The sequence below is a fragment of the Halichondria panicea genome, chromosome 9 (genome assembly GCF_963675165.1).
Source record: "Halichondria panicea chromosome 9, odHalPani1.1, whole genome shotgun sequence".
Lineage (NCBI taxonomy): Eukaryota > Metazoa > Porifera > Demospongiae > Suberitida > Halichondriidae > Halichondria > Halichondria panicea.
In genome coordinates this window covers 1,907,010-1,928,816 of record NC_087385.1, presented here as the reverse complement: position 1 = coordinate 1,928,816, position 21,807 = coordinate 1,907,010, and the positions used below count along the sequence as shown (strand labels likewise).

Sequence of the window (21,807 nt, the reverse complement as noted above, 5' to 3'; positions counted from 1 at the left end):
CGAGGATGGCCTCGAGGTTAACGTGGTGCTCGAGGCGCAGCCGAGTGCATTACGTAACCAAGAGGCCATCCGAGTACACCAGCATTAAAACACGTGACTTGGCTAGGTGTGTTCTAAAGGATTTAGTGCTGTCACGTGAGCTCTAGCCTCGTGGCAGCTAGATCTAGCTATATTTTAAATCAGTTGCTGGTGGCTAGCTAGCTAGCTAGACGTAATAGCAAGTTTTAGTAGGTTTGTAGATCCAGTAACTGATGCAAAGGAGAAGGAGATACGATCTAAAGCTATCTGGACTGACTGGGCATGTTCTCGACTTATTTCTCGTGCTGACCAACAGTCCCGATCCCACTACTGGATATGCCTCCAGTTGATCTGGCTTACTGGATGGGAAACTTTGTGCGCAAACTATATGGCAATGAGTATCTGGTTTGCTCTTTTGGAACGCTATGATATTCGAAGCACCTTTGATAAACGATTATATGGATCTGGCTTAGGTACAGGTACGTACATCTTCTCCAGACGAAAAAGTGATGCTATGGTCAAGTCAGCAATTCGGTACACATGAAACAAGTCGAAACAATAACATTCAACTTTCTAATACTTTTTAGCTTTGCTTGTGTACATATTCAATCTGCTTGTAATATTATTAATTATGATGACATTCAGATTCAATCTGCTTGTATTATGATTGTTTGATAAAAAGTGTGCATTAACAAACCAACTTAAAGCACACTTAAGTGTGGATTAAGTTATTTAATCTATGGTTACCTGACTACTTTCAGATAAGCTGATTGGCTGGAGATCATGTGATCAGCACTAAGTAGTGTTCAACATCACAACAGATAGAAGATCAGTATAATTTTGACAGATGTATATAGCAGCTGTATACAAACGTTCTTTGTACACTCACTTCGATATAGATGGCCCACTGAAGTCCACCAGGTACTCGGAACGATTTCCCAGTGACTGGGTCTTCCACGTAACCAAGGATGAGCAGGTCAAAGAAGAACCAACCAATCACCTCCATCAGTTGATTGTACCGGCGACACTCGCTCTCGTCCACTGAGTCCTGTGAGGATAACATAAATTATATTCCAGTGCAAAAGTCAGCAGTTGAGTATGCGCTTAACTATAATTATAGGGTGGCCCTGAAGTACACACATAAGGCAATTTATGTTGAAGGTTCAAAGTTCGAGGCTGTGGGCGATTCAACTGAGGCTACGCTATGTCAATTCAATTAAGGCTACAGCAATTAACTGAGGACACGACAATTTGTTTTACAGTTGAACTATATAAGTATTAGTTATTGCATGCAGGCATTGCACTAATGCCCGAGGACATTATGGCATGTTGCGCACGAGGGCGCCTGCAATAACTAACTTGTTACCCAATGACGTCAAGTTTTTAATAGACATGTGTTTTTCATTAGTTTTGCTGAATTCCATAGTCAATTATTAGTTTTGCTTCCCACATGCATGCAACTAGTGTAAAGGGAAGGAGCCTAAGAAACGGAGCAATTGAGTTATTGGGTGGGGCATAAGTCAAAAAGCAGAATTCGTTCGGAATAGCGAGGTGCCTGTATTTCAGGAAATAGCCGCGGCTTAAAACGACCTTACCCCCAAATCTAATGACTAATTTTGCGGTTCTTGTCTCGAGCATAATGAAGGACAATGAATTATTCTGCTCTTGATCTGCCAAACAACATCCAAACCGTCATATTATCTAGCCATAATAAATGAAATCACCGCGGGTGCTGATGCCTCTGTGCAGGTATCAAAGCTATACATTATAACATAGTTATTGCATGATGAAAATTGTTTGCCATTAATAAATTTTGCTGCATGCATGCAGAATCCAGAACCACACGGAGAAAAACGAAGAGTGGGTAATAATCGGCCATGATCATTATTAAAAACGATCGATGCCAAAAGTCCAAATCTAAAATGAATGGCTGCATCGCAGTCTGACAGCAGAGCCTTGCAGCTCTCTTCTCACTCTTGCAACTACCAATAGCAAGCACTCTAGTGCAGAGCTAATGAAAGCACCGCAGGTGCTGATGCCTTGGTGGAGATGCCAAAGCTACAGAACATTTGCATTAATTAATTTTGCTGCAGGCAAACTGGGTAATGATCGACCATGATTGTTGTTAAAAACGATCTATGTCAAAAGTTCAAGTCTAAAAGTAATGGCTGCATCATATCAGCGCAGCGAGCCTTGCAGCTCTCTTCTCACCCTTGCAGCTACCAATGGCTATAGTGTTATAGTGCAGAGCTAACTACTAAGTAGAGTAGCAACGCTCGGTAAATGAAAGCACCGCAGGTGCTGATGCCTCGGTGTAGATGCCAAAGCTACATAACATAAAGCTACTAATAGCTTAATTTTATACACATGATGATTAATTGCATGCTGCATGTGCATGGGTAATAATCAACCATGATTGTTGTTAAAAACGATCGATGCCAAAGTTCAAGTCTAAATTAATGGCTGTATCAGCAGTAGCCTCGATTCCAGGCAGAGCCTATAGCCTCCTTCACTGGCCTCCACTTCCCTGAGTGAAGTGCGGCCTGGAATCGAGGCTAGGCAGAGTGCAGCTACCAATAGCTAGCGTTCTAGTGCAGAGCTAACTACTAAGTAGAGTAGCAACACTCAGTAAATAAGTTTGGCTACGTGCTCTTCCGAAAAGGCATTCCAAAAGCAAAACTAGGCATAACTCGAGAACAAAGCATTATTACTAGCTTGCTTAGAGTATAGATCATTATATTGTGGTAATGAATTTACTACAAATCCGCCAAAATTGGTACCCTAAAAACAGAGAAAAATGAAAAAATTACTACCCGTGTATAATAGTAACATTAAGGTATGTCTTTGTGAGTGTATTTGTATGCATTCTTGAAATTCTTTCATCTTATTTGTGATGAGAAGTGACGCAATATGACAAGTATGACGTTATAATATCCAATATCCTCACTCCAACGCATTGGAATCTGAAGGAGCTGAAACTAAATGTCCACTTTGAGTGGCCTAAATGTAGAGAAGTGCCTATTCTTAGGCTGGAATTAGATATTATGTTTCTCGTCAAGTGTTTGAAAACGCCCCAAAATTCCATCGCTCAACTAATTAACCGACTAGATGCAATGTGAAAAATTGCTAGGATTGGCTAGAAGAAACACCAAAAAGCGTGGGAATAAGAAATCGATCAGACGAGAGCATAACTCCCAACGTCATTTGCATGTACAACTAGTGTACGTTGATACGTTAAATTATAGCATTACAATTGACATAAATTTTTATATACTATGAGATCGTTGTACAGAACTGCACGTGTTCCAAATCCATCTCACAAACCAGGGTTTCATCTAGGATTAAAAGTTTGGGGGGGAAGGTTTATGCATGCCGCAAAATGTTTGGCCACTCCCACATTTGTTGACCACACACCCTATTACATGCTAGTGCATCACAGTAGATCTAGTTACATATTGCACATCATAGACAGTACTAATGTGATGATGTAATTATTATACAACAATTTGGGGGGGGGGGGAAGATGAGCATTTTGGGGGGGAAGGTTCACCCCAGCCCCCCCCCCCCCCACTAGATGAAACCCTGAAACCTATTGGAAGTGCTTACTAATCTCACGGATATAGTTTCAGTTGTGGTAATGAATGCACTGTGGGTGCACTGCTGATGCCTCGGTGTAGGCGCCAAAGCTATATGGCTATATGAAGCTGCAATACTAGCAGAATATTATTAAACACATGTACAGTAGCTATTACTTAATTTGCATGCAGGTGTAATGCAAAAGAGTGGTAAATTGAATGATTGATGCTACATATAAAAGGATGCCAAAAACTAAAAGTCTCCAAATCATTAATGGCTGCAAGGCTCATGAAATAGTGCAGCTCTGCATGGCTCTTATACAGCTACCAGTATAACTAGTGCTCTAGTGCAGAGCTATAACAACAGCTGTTGCTACACGAGTCTGAAGAGTCTGCAAAAGCCTTCAAAGTAAAACATTTGAAACATCATTATAGCCAAGACTCGAGAACAAAGCATTAATTTGCAAATTCACATCCAAGAAAACATGACTAGAAGCCTATATATAGAAGCTCTTAATTGCATATCTTTATCATTGAGCAGCAATAGCAGTTTACACACACAAAACATGCACACTATACCGTATACCGCGTGCTCAACCGAGGCATATAATAAAAAGCCGAGTATATATCTACTAATGGCCAACGTGCAAGGTATATGCTTTTTAGCTTTTGTATTCAAAAAAGAGACGCCTTTATATATAATTCTGGCAAATGAAAACTAATAACTCGTTATGTTGAGGCTACATCAATGCTGTAAACGCAGAACTTTGACATATACATGCATGCAAAATGATATCACAAACAGACAGACAGGCAGAAGACTACTATAGCCCGCGGCCGCCTACGTGCCTCTGGTTAACTATTATTATAACAATTTAAGAGTAAGATTGAACTGCTGTATAGTAAACACGGAAGCGCATTTGCCAAACTCTGTCTCATCAATGTTCAATTTAATAGTGATATTTGCACATTTGTCCAATAATTACATTCACCTGCATGGTTTATGGCAGTGACGTAATGCATGACAATTAACATATTCATTGTGCAATGATCTTCAGACTAAAGTGCTCAGACGGTCTGGTCTCTCCTCTTGGAAGGGAGGCTGATTCATGAGACTACATGTGCGGTTTCTGGGAAGTGTTGCTATAAAATAATGAGTCCTGCAAGCTGCACTGTGCTAATGCCTCTCGCCATGTTTTGCAAGTTAGAGTGTTATTATAGAAGAGTTTCATACTATTTGTTGTTATAATGTTACGTTATAGCGTGAGGCATCGATTAACGACCTATACCTATTATCGGCCAATCATCAATCAATTATCGACTAGGCTAGTATACGGAGAAATGTAACGGTAATCCGTACTTTCGCCCTTGAGACCATTAGTTTTGCAAAGAAGCTACTTGACTCAAGCATACGCATATCAAGAGCCATCGTCTTCCAGGTAAGTAGTAAGTTAGCTATGTTGATGGTAAAATGTTTGAGTGTTTGCATTAACTAAGAAACTTACTGAATGGCGTCAGTAGCTTGCTTTTTTACCTGATTTACATTAATATAATAATATTAACTTATGTACAATAATGCAGCTGTTCCACTGTAAGAGCTGTCCCACTGTAAGAGCTGTCCTACTGTAAGAGATGCCCAATAAGAAAAAGAAGGGGTTTAAACGTCCTCGAAATCAACCACCACCATCCGTTTCCCACCTTAAAAAAAGTAACAGGAGTTTGAAGAAAAAACAATGGACTGATGAGCAAATGCTAGTGCAATAAAAAGTGTTCCGACTGATCATGACCACATGTCTGATAACAAAGCTGCTGACTTGCCAGTGTAACACGTTCTACGTTGACAGACAGACTAAGCGGACGAGTGTCACATGGAACTAAAAGTGGCCAAAAGAACTGTCCACCCATTTACTTGATGCGTCCAAATAGGTTATATCTATACTCTTGAATTGCATTGAGAACGCAGAACTAAAGTGTAACTTAGTCATACGTTACTGAAATTCAATTCCCTGTTAAAAAGCACTTCTATCTATAATTATGCTTTAGAGAAAAACGCTTCTATCGATATGATGGCCCAAAGTTAGCATTTTCCACGTAGCACATACCTGCCAACTGCATACGTTTACCCATAGATTGAAAGTTAGTGGTATTCTCGAATACATCCGCGCTATACGCTGCGGTTTAATCGAGGCCATCACAACAATACCTATTTCTACACCCAGTGCATAATAAACTACAAGTAACTGTGCTTAGTCCGTGAAACTCACTTATATTTCAAGGTCTATACCTATTGTAGTAGTCATAACCAGCACGCTTACATGTTACATGTTCCATTAGCTCTAAAACAGCTTTGGGAACATATAACTTTTTGGAAAGTCTCGTTTTACTGGGTGTGGTCAGTCATTAGCAAGTACTACACGTGGCTCATGGACTAGGCGTGTTATAAATTGCTGAAAGAGATGATGTCTCGAGGAAACACAACTTTCTTATTTTGAGGGAGTTACCCGGCATAATAGCCTCGTTCATAGGGCGTAACGCGGATAGTTTTCGAGGCTCCACTGCAGATTCAATGTAAAATCATCACGTGCACCACTCCATTTTCTATCCCTCTAATCTACGGTTTACCGTATAGTGTGAAATTTTAGAAGGGCTTAATTTTCGCGGTTTGGCAATCCTACACGAAAATTGTTTTTCAATTAGCTATATAACGTGCAACGATAAAAGGCCTGGCCTGAGAGTACTTCCGGTAAGCAGTCAAACCACGAAATTTAGAGGCCATTCCAGTGGCTGATCCAGAAAGGGGGTTCCAAACTACGAACTTTTTTGGGGTTACGCTTACTTCCAGTCACACGTGAGTAGGGAAAATCCCATACTCAGCCAGAGGAAGTACCATAATAGACTTGCGTTAGAGCTAGCTAGCTGCCACGAACAGTCAACTACCTAGCCTAGGCTAACTTGAACGCTCCTTTGGCAGTTGATACATCAAAACAACAGGTACAATCATTGAATCAAATCACAATAGCTACAAAAACTGATAAATAGCTAGCTGGTAGTTGTGGTAAAGCCACAATAGCTAGACTGAAAGGGGGGATCCGTGGCACCCTGGGATCTCCCCCTGGATCCACCACTGCATTCCACGAAATCAAAAAGTTCGCGCTATACACCTAAAGTGCATGACTACATAACTTCCGGCGCCAAACTCAATGCAAACTTTAGGTACAACACACAACAAGAGACATACAGGCACTAAAATGTCACTTTCGATGTATCACGTACCCTTGGAGAGAGCATAGTAAAGTTGAAAAAAATGCTTGCCCCCCAGACATTAGTGGGAAGACTGCACAGCTTTATGATGACCTTGAGGGGGGTGAAGGCCTCGTTCACTGCAATGGTCAGCTGTGCTGCACTGGCTGACAGCTGTTCCTTGATGTAGTGTGTCTTACCATTACCTATACGTAAAGAGCAAATAAATTTTAGTGCAATGCCATTAAGAAACCGTACTGAAAAAAATAAATTGTACTGTACTGCGTGTCTTTTAATTATGGGGTACCTTTTGTGTAAATTACCTGTGTAAAAACTGAATCATCAAAGAGAGAAAGTGTTGTACAGAAGGCACATGTGGCCTATATATATATATATACGTGTACAACAGATGAGACAAACAACAACAACAACAATAAATAAACAAAATAAGCAAAACTGCAATAAAAAACTGAAAGCTAACCACAGCAAGTGTTACAAGCTGCACTGTGCTAATGCCTCTAGCTCGCCATGTTTTCTTTCGCTCAAAAACTATTAGAATGTTATAGAAGAGGTAATTAATCTATAGTTTGCTTTTTAAGTTATTTTGTTGTACATAACTGTGATAACCTGAACAATATTATTAAGGACTTTTTTCTAGAATATACTTATATCGTATATACCATATAGCGCGAAATTTTCGAGGGGCCTAATTTTCGCGAATTTCGTGGGTTAGCAATCCTACACAAAAATTAAGTCCACGAAAATTGTTCTTTAATTAGAATTATCTGCTATAATGTGCAAAGATTTAAAGGCGTGGCTTCCGGTAAGCAGCCATTCCGCGAACATTGTGCAACGAAATGCTTTTTAGAGGCCAATCCACGAAGTATAAGTGCCTCGAAAATTTTGCACCGTATAGCGTGAACTTTTCGAGGGGCTTAATTTTCGCGGATTTTGTGGGTTAGCAATCCTACACGAAAATTAAGTCCACGAAAATTGTTCTTTAATTAGACTTATCTGCTATACGTGCAAATATTTAAAGGCGTGGCTTCCGGTAAGCAGTTACATTCTTACCGCAACGCTCCTTGGAGAGTGAGCCGGACCATGACTGAAGGCCGTTATTATGGTTAGGAAGCCCCTCTAATTAATTAGAGGAGTGCAACCTCGCTAATTAGATAATGATTAAGCGTTTCTAATAATTATGTTGCTCCCCTAATTAAATACTTGGGGGTAAAGAGGTGGCCTAGCCAACAGTCATAGCCACGGCTCAGTCATGTCGTAACGACATGCAGAGAAGTGTATAGAAACCAAGGGAGGGTTGGGTGTGGGGCTTTAACTCAGATAGCTATAATCAAGCACGAGGTGTAGAGATAATTGCACATGCGCGTAAATGCTGGGCAGTACATAATGCAGTAGGCGGGGCATGCAAGCGGAGTACCTCGATTAACCTTGTTTATAAACATCATTTAAAAAGGGGGTGGATTAGCAATGAGGTCAGAGTTCACAGCTGCTTCTGACATTGCTGTGCAGTCACGGTAGGCATACAGCTTTGCATGCAGCTCTTTTCTGACTCTTGTAGCTAATAAACAGCTAGCGCTTTAGTGCAAGGCTAACTCGAATAGAAAGTTGTGCAAACAGATGATGCTATGAAATATTCTGAAGAGACTGCAACACCCTTCAATGTGAGTCAAACTACCATAACTCGAGAAAGAAGTTTAGTTTGCTAATCCACAAATCAAAATCCAAGAGAACGTGGCTAGAAGCCTATAGAAGCTGTTATAGTTTTCGTCGCATTGCAACCGTTGAGCAGTTACAGCTGGAACAGACACACAGACAGACACACACACAGTCAGCTCTACCGTATCCCTCGAGGCATAATTAAAGTGGACCTCCTATTTAGTAAAGCGTGAGACCGATTCAGTGGACATTGATGTACTGTAACAATAAACATACAGTTTTTATACACACGGTGTTTTGATACAAACGACACCACATACCAAAATACTCATTATTTCTCTCACCTGCTGCCCCCACCACCAGCTGTATGCAAGTGAAGTTTTCTGGTAGTAGCACTCGAGTATGGCACACTTTTTGTGCTTCCTCAAACGTTATAATGGGCTCCTGCAAGTATTGTGATTGTTTCTTATCAACAGTTTCAACAATTGTATAGAGTGAAAGCCATTGCCATATACCACCTTATCAAAAACGTATTATATAGTTACAGGAGCACATGACAGAAGGAACGTCTTACCTCGGGAATCGCATCTCGTGCAAGTTTGCAAAGGATGACCTTAATATGCAAAACCGCTAAATGAGTGATAATAATCATCTGCGGGCGAGTGCTAATTTCTAATTGAGTTTACGGTGCACTTTTACCAAGCATAGGTCAATAAAAATGTAGTTAGCTATAGGCCTGGTAGTAAGCTCTCTCTTCTAAGAACCCCAGTAAGACTCCCTACTGCAAAAACAAAACGCCTAGTATATAATGAAAGCACCGCGGGTGCTGATGCCTCGGTGGAGGTGCCAAAGCTAGATAACATAAAGCTACTAGCGTTTATACATGCACACATTATATCAGAATATTTTTGATGAACATTTTTGCATTGACTGTGCAGAACTCAAAGAGTGGGTAATGATTGACCATGATTGTTGTTAAAAACGATCAATGCCAAAGTTCAAGCCTATATAAGATTAATGGCTGCATCAGTAGAGCCTTGCCAGTGGCGGATCTAGAGGGAGGTTTCAAAACAGTTAATTTTACTAGGTCATCATTTTTTCCTAAGCAATGAACATGCATGCGCATTAGAGAGCCCTGCCCACATCAATGCATGAAATCAGCCTATAGAACTACAGATCACGACCATTCGATCATTCGAGCTGAGTTGCTATAGCAAGTTGATCTCCAGTGTGTTCTTGTGTGAAAGGGCCTTAGGGGGGTTCCATGGAACCTATGGAACCTGTCTGGATTCGCCATGCACTGCTTGCAGCTCTCTTCTCACTGTTGCAGCCACCAAAATAGCTAGCGTTCTAGTGCAAAACTCTTATAAGTAGAGTAGCAACACTCCATGGACAAGTTTTGCTACGCACTCTTCTGAAAAAGCTGCAATGGCATTCCAAGTAAGCAAAACTAGGCATAACTTGAGAACGAAGCATTATTTTGCAAATCCACGAATTAAAATTCAAGTAAACATGACTTTCTAGTCTTATAGAAACTCTTACTTGCACTTGATTCATCCTTGAGCAGCTGTAGCAGTCTACACAGACATACAGACAGACACAAACACACACACACACTACGTATACCTTGCTTGCGCATGCGCACCGAGGCATAATTATGTGTTAGTCTAGGTCTAGCAAATTTTCTCTTTACAATTAATATGCTCCTCTTTAGTACCTCACCAATGACAGCCTCTTCCATGATGTATACCAACATCCATCAAAGACCTAGCTATTTATTTTAGCTCTTTCTGCTAGCTCTCCTGCTGCTGCACTACACACAAAATCCGTTCATAATGATATTCACAGGCTGACCGCGGTCTGTAATTTATGTACAGTACTTTCACACTTTTTATAAGGCAATGCGGCGTTTAGGAAAACACACGAGATGCACTGATTTCCGAACCCATGCATAGTTAGACGCTCCTTCTGTCATGTGGTCCTGATACAAGTAGTTATAAGATGCATCATCGTACTTTAGTGTCATTTTAACAGAAAAGTGTGTAATTTCTACAAGAATGTTTCGTGTTCATAATTATAACAAATACGTTTTTAGTATCAAAGACGTACATGCATGTATAAAGGCAAGATCGAGCAATGCAACTAAATGACTTTGCTGACCAATTTGCTGACCTAGACCCTTCTGATTGCCCAAAAGATCTGCTGTGTACAGAACAGGAAGTATATGAATATCTTGTTAACCTAGAAACTGGCAAATCTATGGGCTGTGATGGCATATCTCCTAAAATGCTAAAAAGTACTGCAGAAAATAGTGCCTCTCCACTTTCAATGTTGTTTAATTTATCAATCAGCACAGGTAATTACCCTTCAGCATGGAAAAAGGCACGAGTTGTTCCCGTACCCAAGAGTGGTGATCCATCACTTGTCAACAACTACCGGCCAATATCAATACTACCAGTTGTAAGCAAGACCCTGGAAAAACACGTGAAAGCACTACTGGAAGAGCACATGAAATTACATTCACCAATTTCCCCAAGGCAATGGGGCTTTATGTCGTCACGTTCAACTGTGTCAGCTCTCATTCAAGTGATTGATGACTGGAGCAGGGCTGTCGATGGGGGATATGAGGTTATATTGTATTTTTTGATGTCAAAAAAGCTTTTGACTCCGTTCCACATGTTGCTCTTTTGAAGCACCTTCAGTATATGCACGTCAATGAGTACATTGTTAAGTGGATGAAAAGTTATCTACTGGACAGAGAGCAATTTGTTGGAATAGAGGGATGTTCTTCAGCTAGTCTACCAGTCCTTTCTGGAGTTCCTCAAGGCTCGGTCTTAGGCCCCCTACTATTCATCTCTTATATCAACCTAGTAACAGAAGTTATTTCACAGGACAGCAACCTCAACATGTTTGCTAATAATGACTACACGCTACTTCAAAATGATGTAAATGCTGTTTCGACCTTCATGAACTCTAGGCTACTTCAATTCAATGTGACAAAATGCAAGTTTATGTTCGTCTCCAAAAAGACCTCTCGCTCATTGTTGCCTCCAGCTCTACACTTAAATGGAACCTTGCTGCAACAAGTTCCAAATTACAAATATCTGGGTCTCACATTATCTGATGATCTCTCCTGGCACCCTCATATTACTACCATTTGTATAACAAAACAAGAAAACTAATTGGTCTACTTTATCGAAGGTTCTCAACCAATGCATCTCCATCCACTCTCTTAAAACTATATAAAAGCTTTGTGAGGCCACATATGGAATATGCTTCAGAAGTATGGAGTCCCCACTATAAAAGTGATATAGAAAACCTGGAAAAGTACAGAGATTTGCCATGAGAGTGTGTCTGGGTCAGTGGGATCTAAAGCAGGAAGAACTGCTGTCAGCATCTGGCCTTACAAGTCTGGAGACAAGAAGAGTAGTTGCAAGAATGTGCCACTTGTACAAAATTTTTCATGACATGATAGACTTTCCCAACCCACCGGTTGAAAGAAGAGAGATTGTCTACAATAGCCGCTCAGTTAATGGTCTCTCCCTGGTACCAATTAGATCTCGAACATCAATGTACCAATACTCATTCTTCCCACACGCTGTAACTTTATGGAATAAACTTGTTAGTAAGTACAATATAGAAGATATTGTTACTGTCAGTGTATTTAAATATTTTCTGTTTAGGATGCACTTTACATCTAGCTATACTAGCTAATTGTGTTATCCTATGCTATATATGCTGAATTATTATAAAAAATAAAAAAAATAAAAAAAACTCACATCTACCCTATATAATCACCTGGCCATACTTCAAATCAGAGGCAGTACTGTACTACCGTATAGCGGGTATATTTCGAGGGTATAAATGTTCGCGGTTTTCGCGGATTGAGCCTGTACCGCGAAAATTTATACCCACGAAAATTTATATCTTTATTGAATAGTAGGCGTGTTCAGTATTATTGACCACACCTATCGACAATAAGAGGTGCCTCACCGTATAGGCTAGGCCTGGATTCGAGGTTAACGATGTGGAGGTACAGCTGCATGTTGATGTGCGCATGCGCCAAAAGGCTGGCACTCAGACCACGAAAATAAAATCCGCGAAATCCTTTGTAATGGTCCATCCGCGAAAATTTATACCCTCGAAATATACCCGCTATACGGTATACGGCAGAGGCGTAGGAAGCAATTTTGCATTGGTCAGGCAAAAAAGGGGGACGAAGACGCCCTTGTTATTACTATGAACTTTGAACTCAATCATAGATTGTGATGTCATCATATTCTAAATAGTGCCAGTTTTTGTAGCAGCTACTCTTTAAAGTAGCCTCGACCCCAGGCTGATCCGTCTCCAATTGAACGCTAGGTCGCCTACTAGGCCTGGTATTGATTGTATTTGGGCGTGATCTGGGCGTGGTTTTTTTAGGCGTGATCTGGGCGTGGTTTTTTAAATACAAATTGACTCTGTGGTACAACAAAAAATGAATCCTCCAACAGTGGTCTTCAGCAACAGCCTCTGGGCCAGTATACAGCAGGAAATACTCCCCAGAAGACACTTCTTTGGCAGGGGCAACCAAATCTTTGTCAATTCCTTTATTGCTACTGAGGATGGGAGCAGAAACACCTCTATTGTTTAGACTCCTGACCTGGTCAATCATGAGTCTCATGATGAGAGATACAAGGGGAGAGACAATTAATAAGAACAACACTTTTGTCAACAGGAGCAGCCTTGGCCCTACTTAGCTTGTAGTCCATTAAAAAGGGTAGCAACTGATATAGCAGAGAGACTTGCCATACCCCGTTGGGAATCAGATAAACACGTCCCTTCCCTCAAACAGGAGCTTGAGACCCTGGGCCTGTTCTGCCATGAGAGTGAGGCCATCTTGCTTCAAACAAGACAACGCGTTGCATGCCATAGCTAGCTAGCTATAAATTGAGAACATGACACGGAGCTACATTACTGTAACTTTTACGGGAGTAAAATGCCTCTACGTACACCTTTAGTATTACAGAAAAAAAGCAGGAAACAGAATGTGAAGAATCTCTGCTTTAGTTTCCAGTTCCTGCCACGCCCAGATACAATCAATACCAGGCCGTATTTTCAACTTCGTTCTATTAAAAAAAAATCGGCCTGGGACCGAAGCTACTACTAAAGCAGACTCATAGAATTTATACACTTGTCAAAGTAATGCCCCACCTCCCCCCTACCGGGGATAAGTGGGGATTAGTTGGGGATTAGACTTGAAGTTCCTCCCCTACCTAGGGGAATTAGACAGATCACCTGATGCATGCATTGGGTCAAAGGTCAATTAAAGATCACATGATGTCTGCCACACTCTTCCTTCCAACACATGCTGAATACAGTGGAGCAAAATTTACAGTTCCTTAATCCTGAGCAATCTCTGCCTTCTTGACTTCACTAGCTATAGGAGTATAGCTGTCAATATTTATATAGTAATTCTGATACTTCAAATAATTTGTTTATCTTCTCACTAGAAACCACGAAGAAATAGCTATAGTGTGATACAGGTCTAATCCCCACATCACCCCCATGTTGTACTAAGGGCTACCAGGGGATTAGATGCCCAAAGGTAGGGGTATTAGATCAGGTGATTGGTCTAATCCTCACCTATCCCCGGTATGGGGGGGGTGGGGCATTAGATTGACAAGTGCATTATCTAAACGTAGATAAGAGACTAATGGTAGACTACATCTATAAAGACTAGAAATATTGGTCAGGCATTTGCCTGGGCTGCCCCCCCTGCTCCTACGCCACTGCTATAAAGTAAGTATAGCGTGCAAAAGTCAAGCATTCTGCCCACGTAGAATGTTTAAAAATAGAAGAGTGCTGATTCTGAGAATAGCCCGAGTTGCATGCCCTCTTCTCTTTATAATTCCTTAATAGTTGTTGGTGCATACATGTTATACCTTATTACGTAATAATTTATTTACTACAATTTAAACCATAATTTGCTGCTGTCAAGTTGTACTTTTGGACTCTAGCATTTAGCCTCACTATTGTTTAACATTTCCTCTCTTTGTTTATGTGAGCCCCACCCAGGGCCTCCATCACTGTACTTTGTGCTCCTGCAGCCATTTTGTACTCACTTTACTCTCTATCTAAGAATTGTTGGCACAGCAATAGTGAAGTCAATTTGCATGAATGCTTGCTATAGTTATGCCTCGGTGCGCATGCGCAAGCGAGGTATACGGTAGTGTGTTTATGTGTGTGTCTGTGTAGACCGCTACAGCTGCTCAAGGATGCAAGTAAGAGTTTCTATAGGCTTCTAGTCATGTTTACTTGGATTTTAATTCATGGATTTGTAAAATAATGCTTTGTTCTTGAGTTATGCCTAGTTTTGGTTACTTGGAATGCCATTGCAGCCTTTTCAGAAGAGTCCGTAGCAAAACTTGTTCACCGAGTGTTACTACTCTACTTAGTAGTTAGCTCTGCACTAGAACGCTAGCTACTGGTAGCTGCAAGAGTGAGCAGAGAGCTGCAAGGCTCTGCTGACTTGCAGCCATTAATTTTAGACTTGAACTTTTGGCATCGATCGTTTTTAACAACAATCATGGTTGATCATTACCCACTATTCGGTTGATTGCATGCAGCAAATTATATCATTATAATCAATGTGTGTATAAAAGCTAGCTATTAGTAGTTTTATGTTATGTAGCTTTGGCACCTCCACCGAGGCATCAGCACCCGCGGTGCTTTCATTTAGCTACAGTATTTCAATTGCATATAGCGGAATAGAACCTGTTTCTATTTAGATCTAGCCTGTCTAGTATCACTTAGCTAACTATTTGTCCGTACCAAGAAAGGGCTCAAACAATAGTCACCACAACTATTCAGGTACAAGGCGCTAACAATATAACAACGCCAATAATAACCTAGGAAAGGCCATGAATAACATCAGCGAAAATCATCACGAATGTTGTTCACTGCAAATTTCCTAATTTAAGATTTCACAGTTTATACAACAGCATGTGGTGTGTGACGTAGGTTGGACAAAACACCGCTTTATAGAGTTGCGTACTCTTCCTAATGAACTAGCTCTTGATACCATAATTATAGCGGGTTATTGTTTCAGGTGGAATTAATTTTTTATTGTAGAGCATCATATGAATAATTATTACTACGAAATTATTCCACCGTAATAGGTTCAACGTCACTATCTTTTATAGCTATTAAATGGGTGGTTTATACGAAAATAACCCACTATATGTACAGTATAAGTCCATGCACAGAAATTGCCTCTCAATTATAAGTATTTTGGCTAAAGCCAACATGCGTAAGAGTTGACTTTCTTATATATACCCTGTGTTCCCTGAGTCGTATCCAGGGAACGTCCCTGAGCACTGAGGGCTCAGTCTCAATGAAGTGGATGCAAGGAGAAGCATGAGCGGCAGCAAGGGTGGTCAGTTCCTCGGGATTGTCCTCCTGGCCCTGCGTGATCTGCACTAGCAGGTGCAGCTGCATTAAACTCTGCAGGGAGGAGGTTGATTGGTAAGCATACACGCATACAAAATAAAAAGTTGATAGGATAAATCCCATAGATACCAATTAAACAGTATCTAACGAGTTTAGTTACTATAGGTTTATTTCCTTAGAAAGGAATGAGAATCCATGGACGCGGACGCAGACCTAGGCCTAGACAAGCTCTTTACTGAAGAAGTACTTGACATCATAATGACTGAGCCCATAGACTCCGCCCTCTATGACGTAAATGTGGAGACAGAGCTGGTCGCTCTTTCTACAGAACCTGCACAAACGAAGGAGGAGCTGGAGCTGGACTAGCTTTTAGCAGGTACGGTGAATAAGAATGATGCTAAAACAATGTAACAACACTAGCCTGTTATATAGTAACGGATCGCTCTTGCCAAATTTTTTGTTTCTACGCTTTTTGGTGCTTTCCCTGGCCAATCCTTATGTTTTTTTGTCCGATTTCCTATTATAATAATTATCGTACTGTTGACTAAACGACTGGGTGGGGGTACTAAAATGTAGACTCCTCCTTTGAAGCTGCATAGCATGAAATTTAGATGGGCGTAACCTTGGGATAATACAGTATGAGCAAAACACACTCAAGCACAATAGATTCCATACTGTACCCACCTCTTGTAGTTTGAAGGGCAGTTTGTTGACCTCCAATACAATAGAGCGCAGTGAGTGTCTGGCCACTTTCTTCAAGAACAGCATGAGCTCACTCTCAGTCGTAGATGGCCGACAACGAAACACCTCAAATGCCTCAGGTACTCCAGAGCATATACCGATAATCATCTGAATCAGCTGACTATGCGAGTGGCGAGGACAGTAGTGGAGCAACTGTGTGAAGTCATGAGAGAGGGAGAAACATGTGAGGATATGAGTTCGGAGGAGGGGGGCGGAGTCAGAGCGTCTGGGGAGGGAGTGCCTGAGGAATAGAACACCAAGGAACTGACCAATGGTGTGCATCGGAGGCTCTTCATTTTGTGCATCTTTCTGGCAGTTTTTCAACTCTGTCTGCATGGGGAAGAAATTTAGTCACCACACAACAAACGACAATCTTGTAAATCCACAATACTTTGTAAACACATACATTTCTATAAGAGGGGGAATGTTTGATACCCTCGTTCCTATGCAGGCTCTCCTTTTCTGTTTTTCGTCACAATCGTATGAATATAGAAGAACTAAATACAGGTAAAAGGAGAGCCTGGTATGCAAAGTCGCGTGACAGTAGAAGGGTGGTGGAAGGGTGAAATTGAGCGTGGGCCTGTAGAGATTGAGATATTGAACTGCCCACCTCGATCTATGACTTGTGCAGGACTGGTGCATGGACATGCATGGCCATAGACTTGGAATTGGTAAGTAGTTTAATGTGTTGTACAAGCTAGCTAGCTATATACCTACTAGTACTAGATTGTGTGTTTTACATAGATCTACTCATCTATATCTGTGCCATGCTGAGCTAGATCTGCTAGACTGATATATATAGCTTAGTCATCATTATCATCTAGCAGGTAGCTACTAAGCTACTTGCTATCAAAGCTGCATGGGCATGCTGGTTCTGCACTGAGCTTGGTCTCTCAGTCTACGTCTGCTTATCTATACGGTCTGCTCCTGGCCTTTATACTTCGGTAGATTTTCTAGTGTCTTAATACGTGGGAGAAAACTCTACGCCACGATTGTGGGCTACATATCCCGATGTTCATAAAAATGTATGTGGATCACGCGATTTTGCATACCAGGCTTTACTTTTGCTTGCACGTCCATCATGTCCTTCTTTAGTGCCGCCCATAACCTCTAGCTCATTTATATTGAGAGCTTGACAAGAACAAGAAAAAGTAAAGCCTGGGGACGAGGCTAAGTTTTTGACAAAACACTTGGGACAGGTTACCAATGATGACACCAATTTAAATTTTATAGCTTTGTGTATGTCATTGAAGCACTTCTGGAAGACAACATTTCTGCACTGAAACATTTACTTGTATATACATACGCACAGCACACATGCACCCCTACCTTCACGCGTTGTTTCAAGTTCTGCCTGGTTGCCACGTCATTTTTACAGAGGAAGCTTATCTCAGCCACAATCTTGTCCAGCTGCTTATCTCTCTCCTCACACATGGACACCAGTTTGTACAACCTCAGGATCTTCTGTATGCTGAAGAACAGTAACCAGTTGTATTGACTTCGTAGCTCAGTAACTCGTTTCTTCCAGTTTTCAAGATGGACCTCTGTTTTTCTCACTCGATCGTCTGCATTGGTACGGTCGACACCACAGAGGAGTGGCTCCACTGTGCCCTTGAAGTAGAGAGGGTTTCCAAGGTCCTTCAGTTGTTTGTACAATTCCAGTAGACGGTAGGCAATCTAAACACATGAATTCAAATAAATGAGCACAAAAAAACACAAATACAGGTACATCACAATTATCCTCATGGAATCGTACTCACAGAGCTAATAAGCCGGAAGTGTTTGATCTTCTCTCCTCCTTCTCTCTCAGTGTCCATAAAGCCAAGCTTACGCACAAAGTCACTAATCTGCTCTGAGTTCCACTGCTCTGATTTAGGCCTCTTAATCACCAAGTCACTAGTCTCTGGCTCTAGTTTAGAGATCTGGGAGTAGGATGCACAAGTAGTTCCGCCATCCACACCCTCTTCGAAAGTGTTCGAGGTCTGGCTACTGGAAGGCACGTACTCTAAGATCATTTGAGCCTCTCCGTCCGTGGGCAAATTGAATGAGTAGTAACCAGTCTCCAAGACTTTGTCTAGTTCTTTGGCAACGTTCTGGAGGGTGTCTCCCTGTTCATGTGAGCATTGTAATATACAGTGAACTTGACTGACACAAGTTAACCACTAGCCAAAATCAGGTAGTGTACTAAGGAAGACAACCATTATGACAAAATAATGTATATATAAAATTAATACACATGGATGTGCAAAGTCTTTTATATATAGCTACATACACAGCAAGGGGAAAAATTAAAATCGCTCACCTCAGCCCTTGAGAACCAGAGTTTAATGAGGGTGATGTTGCTGTTGACAGTCTCTAGCTGCTTTAGCCCAATGGTCGTATCAAGACGAGTTACTTTGGTCATAAGGTCCTTGAAACTCTGCTCCTGGTCCAAGAATGGCGTCATGACATTGAAGGCAGCCAGGAGGTGGTTCAGAACATATTCATCGTATTCTTCGTGCTGCAACTGAGCCGTGATTAGTTGGTACTGCTGATGGAAGGTGCCCACCCCTTCTTCTCCATAAAATTGCTTAGCTTGAATAAATAAATAAAACTCGGCACTGTTAGCTACTGCAGAGAAAACTTCCAAGCAATTATCTCGAGGTTTCACTTTGGACTTAGGATCAGGTGCAAGACAGAGAAGTATTTTGATTCGCTCCATTCTCTGACTGGCTTCTATTGGGGTTAGCTTCGAGCGGTTCTCTTCGTCTTCTACATCTCTGACGAGATCTTTGACCTCCTTCAAGTCTGAGTCTTGCAAACACGTATTCAACTTATACTGCTCACACGCACCTTGTATCTTCTGTATGTGTTTTGTGTATTGGAACAGTTCTAGTAAACTTCGCACGCCAGCAAGCCCTTCAGATTCTGACTGAGTGATATTTAGGGTCAGGAAGTAGCTTTTGAGGGTGGTGAATTCATTCTCTATATCGAGGGTTTCAAGGTCCAGTTTCCCCTGTGCAATGATGTCAGCATAAGCAGCCTCTCCCCTCATAATCTTCATGAGCAAATAATTTGTGTTCTGGAGTGATTTATGTAAGACATCAACTGACACACCGTCTTTCTTTTTCTTTGGTTGTGCCAAAGACAAGAACATACTTTGAGGAAAAGAGAATTGGAACACTGATGGACTAGAGGATTCAAAGACAGATTGTTGTTCTGTTTCTGAATCGATAGCTTGCCCAATCTCCACACGGAGGTATTTGTCAAACATTACGCTGTGGTTTAGCTTGAAAAAGATGAGCATATCCATATGTTCAATCAGAGTTTCTTGAAATTCTTCTATTCCATGTACCAGTTTAGAAAGTTCTTTTAGAGGGAACTCTTTGGTTAAACGAAGCGACAACTCATTGCTGCCTGGTAGGAAGATTCCGTTAGTCCCTGTTGGAACAGGATGTTTGAGAAGTTCATGGTTTGATCTGCTCTTATTATCAGGGAAGACAACGTATCTCTCAATAAGTGTGAGAAGGTGTTGTGGGAGGGTCACCCCATACTCCTTCAAAATGACGAGAAAGTTACACCACTTTGCATCAGGGTGTTGTGGTGTGTAACGGAGGAGATAGACATTTAGAAGCTCAAAATCTGTCAGGAAAGTGTTCTTTACTGTCAGGACTATTTGGAAGTCTATGATGAGAGTTGTGGAGCACAGTGTTTGGCAGAGCCTTTCTATCTCAATGTGGCAGGAGGCATACACCAGGATCTCGTCATAGTTAACTTCATGAGATTTCAATTTGCTTTTCCAGGTTTGAAAGACGCCTTGAATTGTGCCGATCCATTTAAAGTAACTGCATGTATAATTATAATGGATTGTGTACATGTGAAACCAGTATACAGTGTTAGGAATAATTTTTGTTGACTGTATAATAATGGTAAAATGTGATTTGTGCCTGGTCATACTGACTGGACACATGCACGAATGCATGATGGTCATTCTAATTAAATGTCTGGTCAATGACCGATGGCAGTGAGTAATTTCTAACACTGGGTATATAGGTGTTGGTAACGAGTGGTGCAAGTTGCGCTGTGCTAATGCCTCTCACCATGTTTTGCTTTCGCTACGTTAAATAATTATTGTTTGCTGACAATGAACCCACAGAGTCGTTATATAAGTGGAATTAAACAGAAGTTTTGATGTCATTGCATGGTCTTCATGCAGGGATAAAAGATGTAAAAGTATAACGCATTTCCTGTCAATGAATACCGTATAGCGGGTAATTTTTGTGAGGTGAAAAATTATTTCAACTCTAAAACGGTGATTTTCTAAACTAAAATATTTAAAATTACATTGCCACGCGTGGAGGTCAGCTTGCCTACGAAAATAACAAATATTTACCCCACGAAAATTACAAAAGGGGTGGATCTGCAAAGAGGTCAGAGTTCACAAGGGCAGCTCGAGCACCCCTAGCACGCCCTTTGGCTACGCCCATGCATATCGTTTACATGCAGCAAATAATTATAAGCAAAATAGATCGGTGTGGATTATCTATTGCATACAAAAGTACTACTGGTATCAGCAGTTATACTCGAGCACAAGCAAGTGTAACGAATATACAAAGCTCTATATAAATGTACGTATATACGCTGTATATACCGTGTGACATCATCACAGCAACTTTTGGCGATATCATCAGGGAGACTGTTAACGATCACACTTTGGTTGTCAGAGAGCTTCTTCCTAGTACAGTAGTTGTTGAACAGCTTGCCCAGTTCCGATATCACATAAGAATAGTTGCGGAGCCAATCAAAATTTTCAGCAGTCACATGCACACGAGATGAAGAGGAAGCAACAAGCCCCCAACAGAAGGTTTGTTTAGTTGTGAGACCTTGCAGCCACCTGAGTGACTTGCAGAGATAGTCAATGGAGTACTTGATGATGGCTTTGAACAACTGACCGGTTTTCCCCTTGTTTGAGTCGAGGTCTTGAAGAACCTTGAACTCAGGGATCACTTCTTGATAGAGGACTCTCAGAATGAGCTGTTGGAACTCGTCCCTCTCATCAGAGATGGCATTCTGAGCAAGAAATAGGTGTTACATGATAGTTTCAACTATATATTGCATGTGCATGATAGACAATATCCCACCAATCTTG

General features: G+C 41.1%; 1 protein-coding gene across 3 annotated transcripts in view; it reads right to left on the bottom strand.

Moving 5' to 3' along the window:
• The window catches only part of LOC135341069 (uncharacterized), a 121,811-nt gene that overhangs the window by 91,630 nt on the left and 8,374 nt on the right, over positions 1-21,807 (bottom strand). For all 3 annotated transcript variants that reach the window (XM_064537543.1, XM_064537542.1, XM_064537544.1), the window contains exons 14-22: positions 21,310-21,728; positions 18,982-20,503; positions 18,440-18,787; positions 18,009-18,356; positions 16,623-17,009; positions 15,825-15,992; positions 8,852-8,951; positions 6,867-7,039; positions 908-1,066 (exon numbers count right to left, since the gene is read on the bottom strand). In XM_064537543.1, the coding sequence (XP_064393613.1) occupies positions 908-1,066; positions 6,867-7,039; positions 8,852-8,951; positions 15,825-15,992; positions 16,623-17,009; positions 18,009-18,356; positions 18,440-18,787; positions 18,982-20,503; positions 21,310-21,728 (3,624 nt within the window). The remainder of the gene's footprint in view (positions 1-907; positions 1,067-6,866; positions 7,040-8,851; positions 8,952-15,824; positions 15,993-16,622; positions 17,010-18,008; positions 18,357-18,439; positions 18,788-18,981; positions 20,504-21,309; positions 21,729-21,807) is intronic.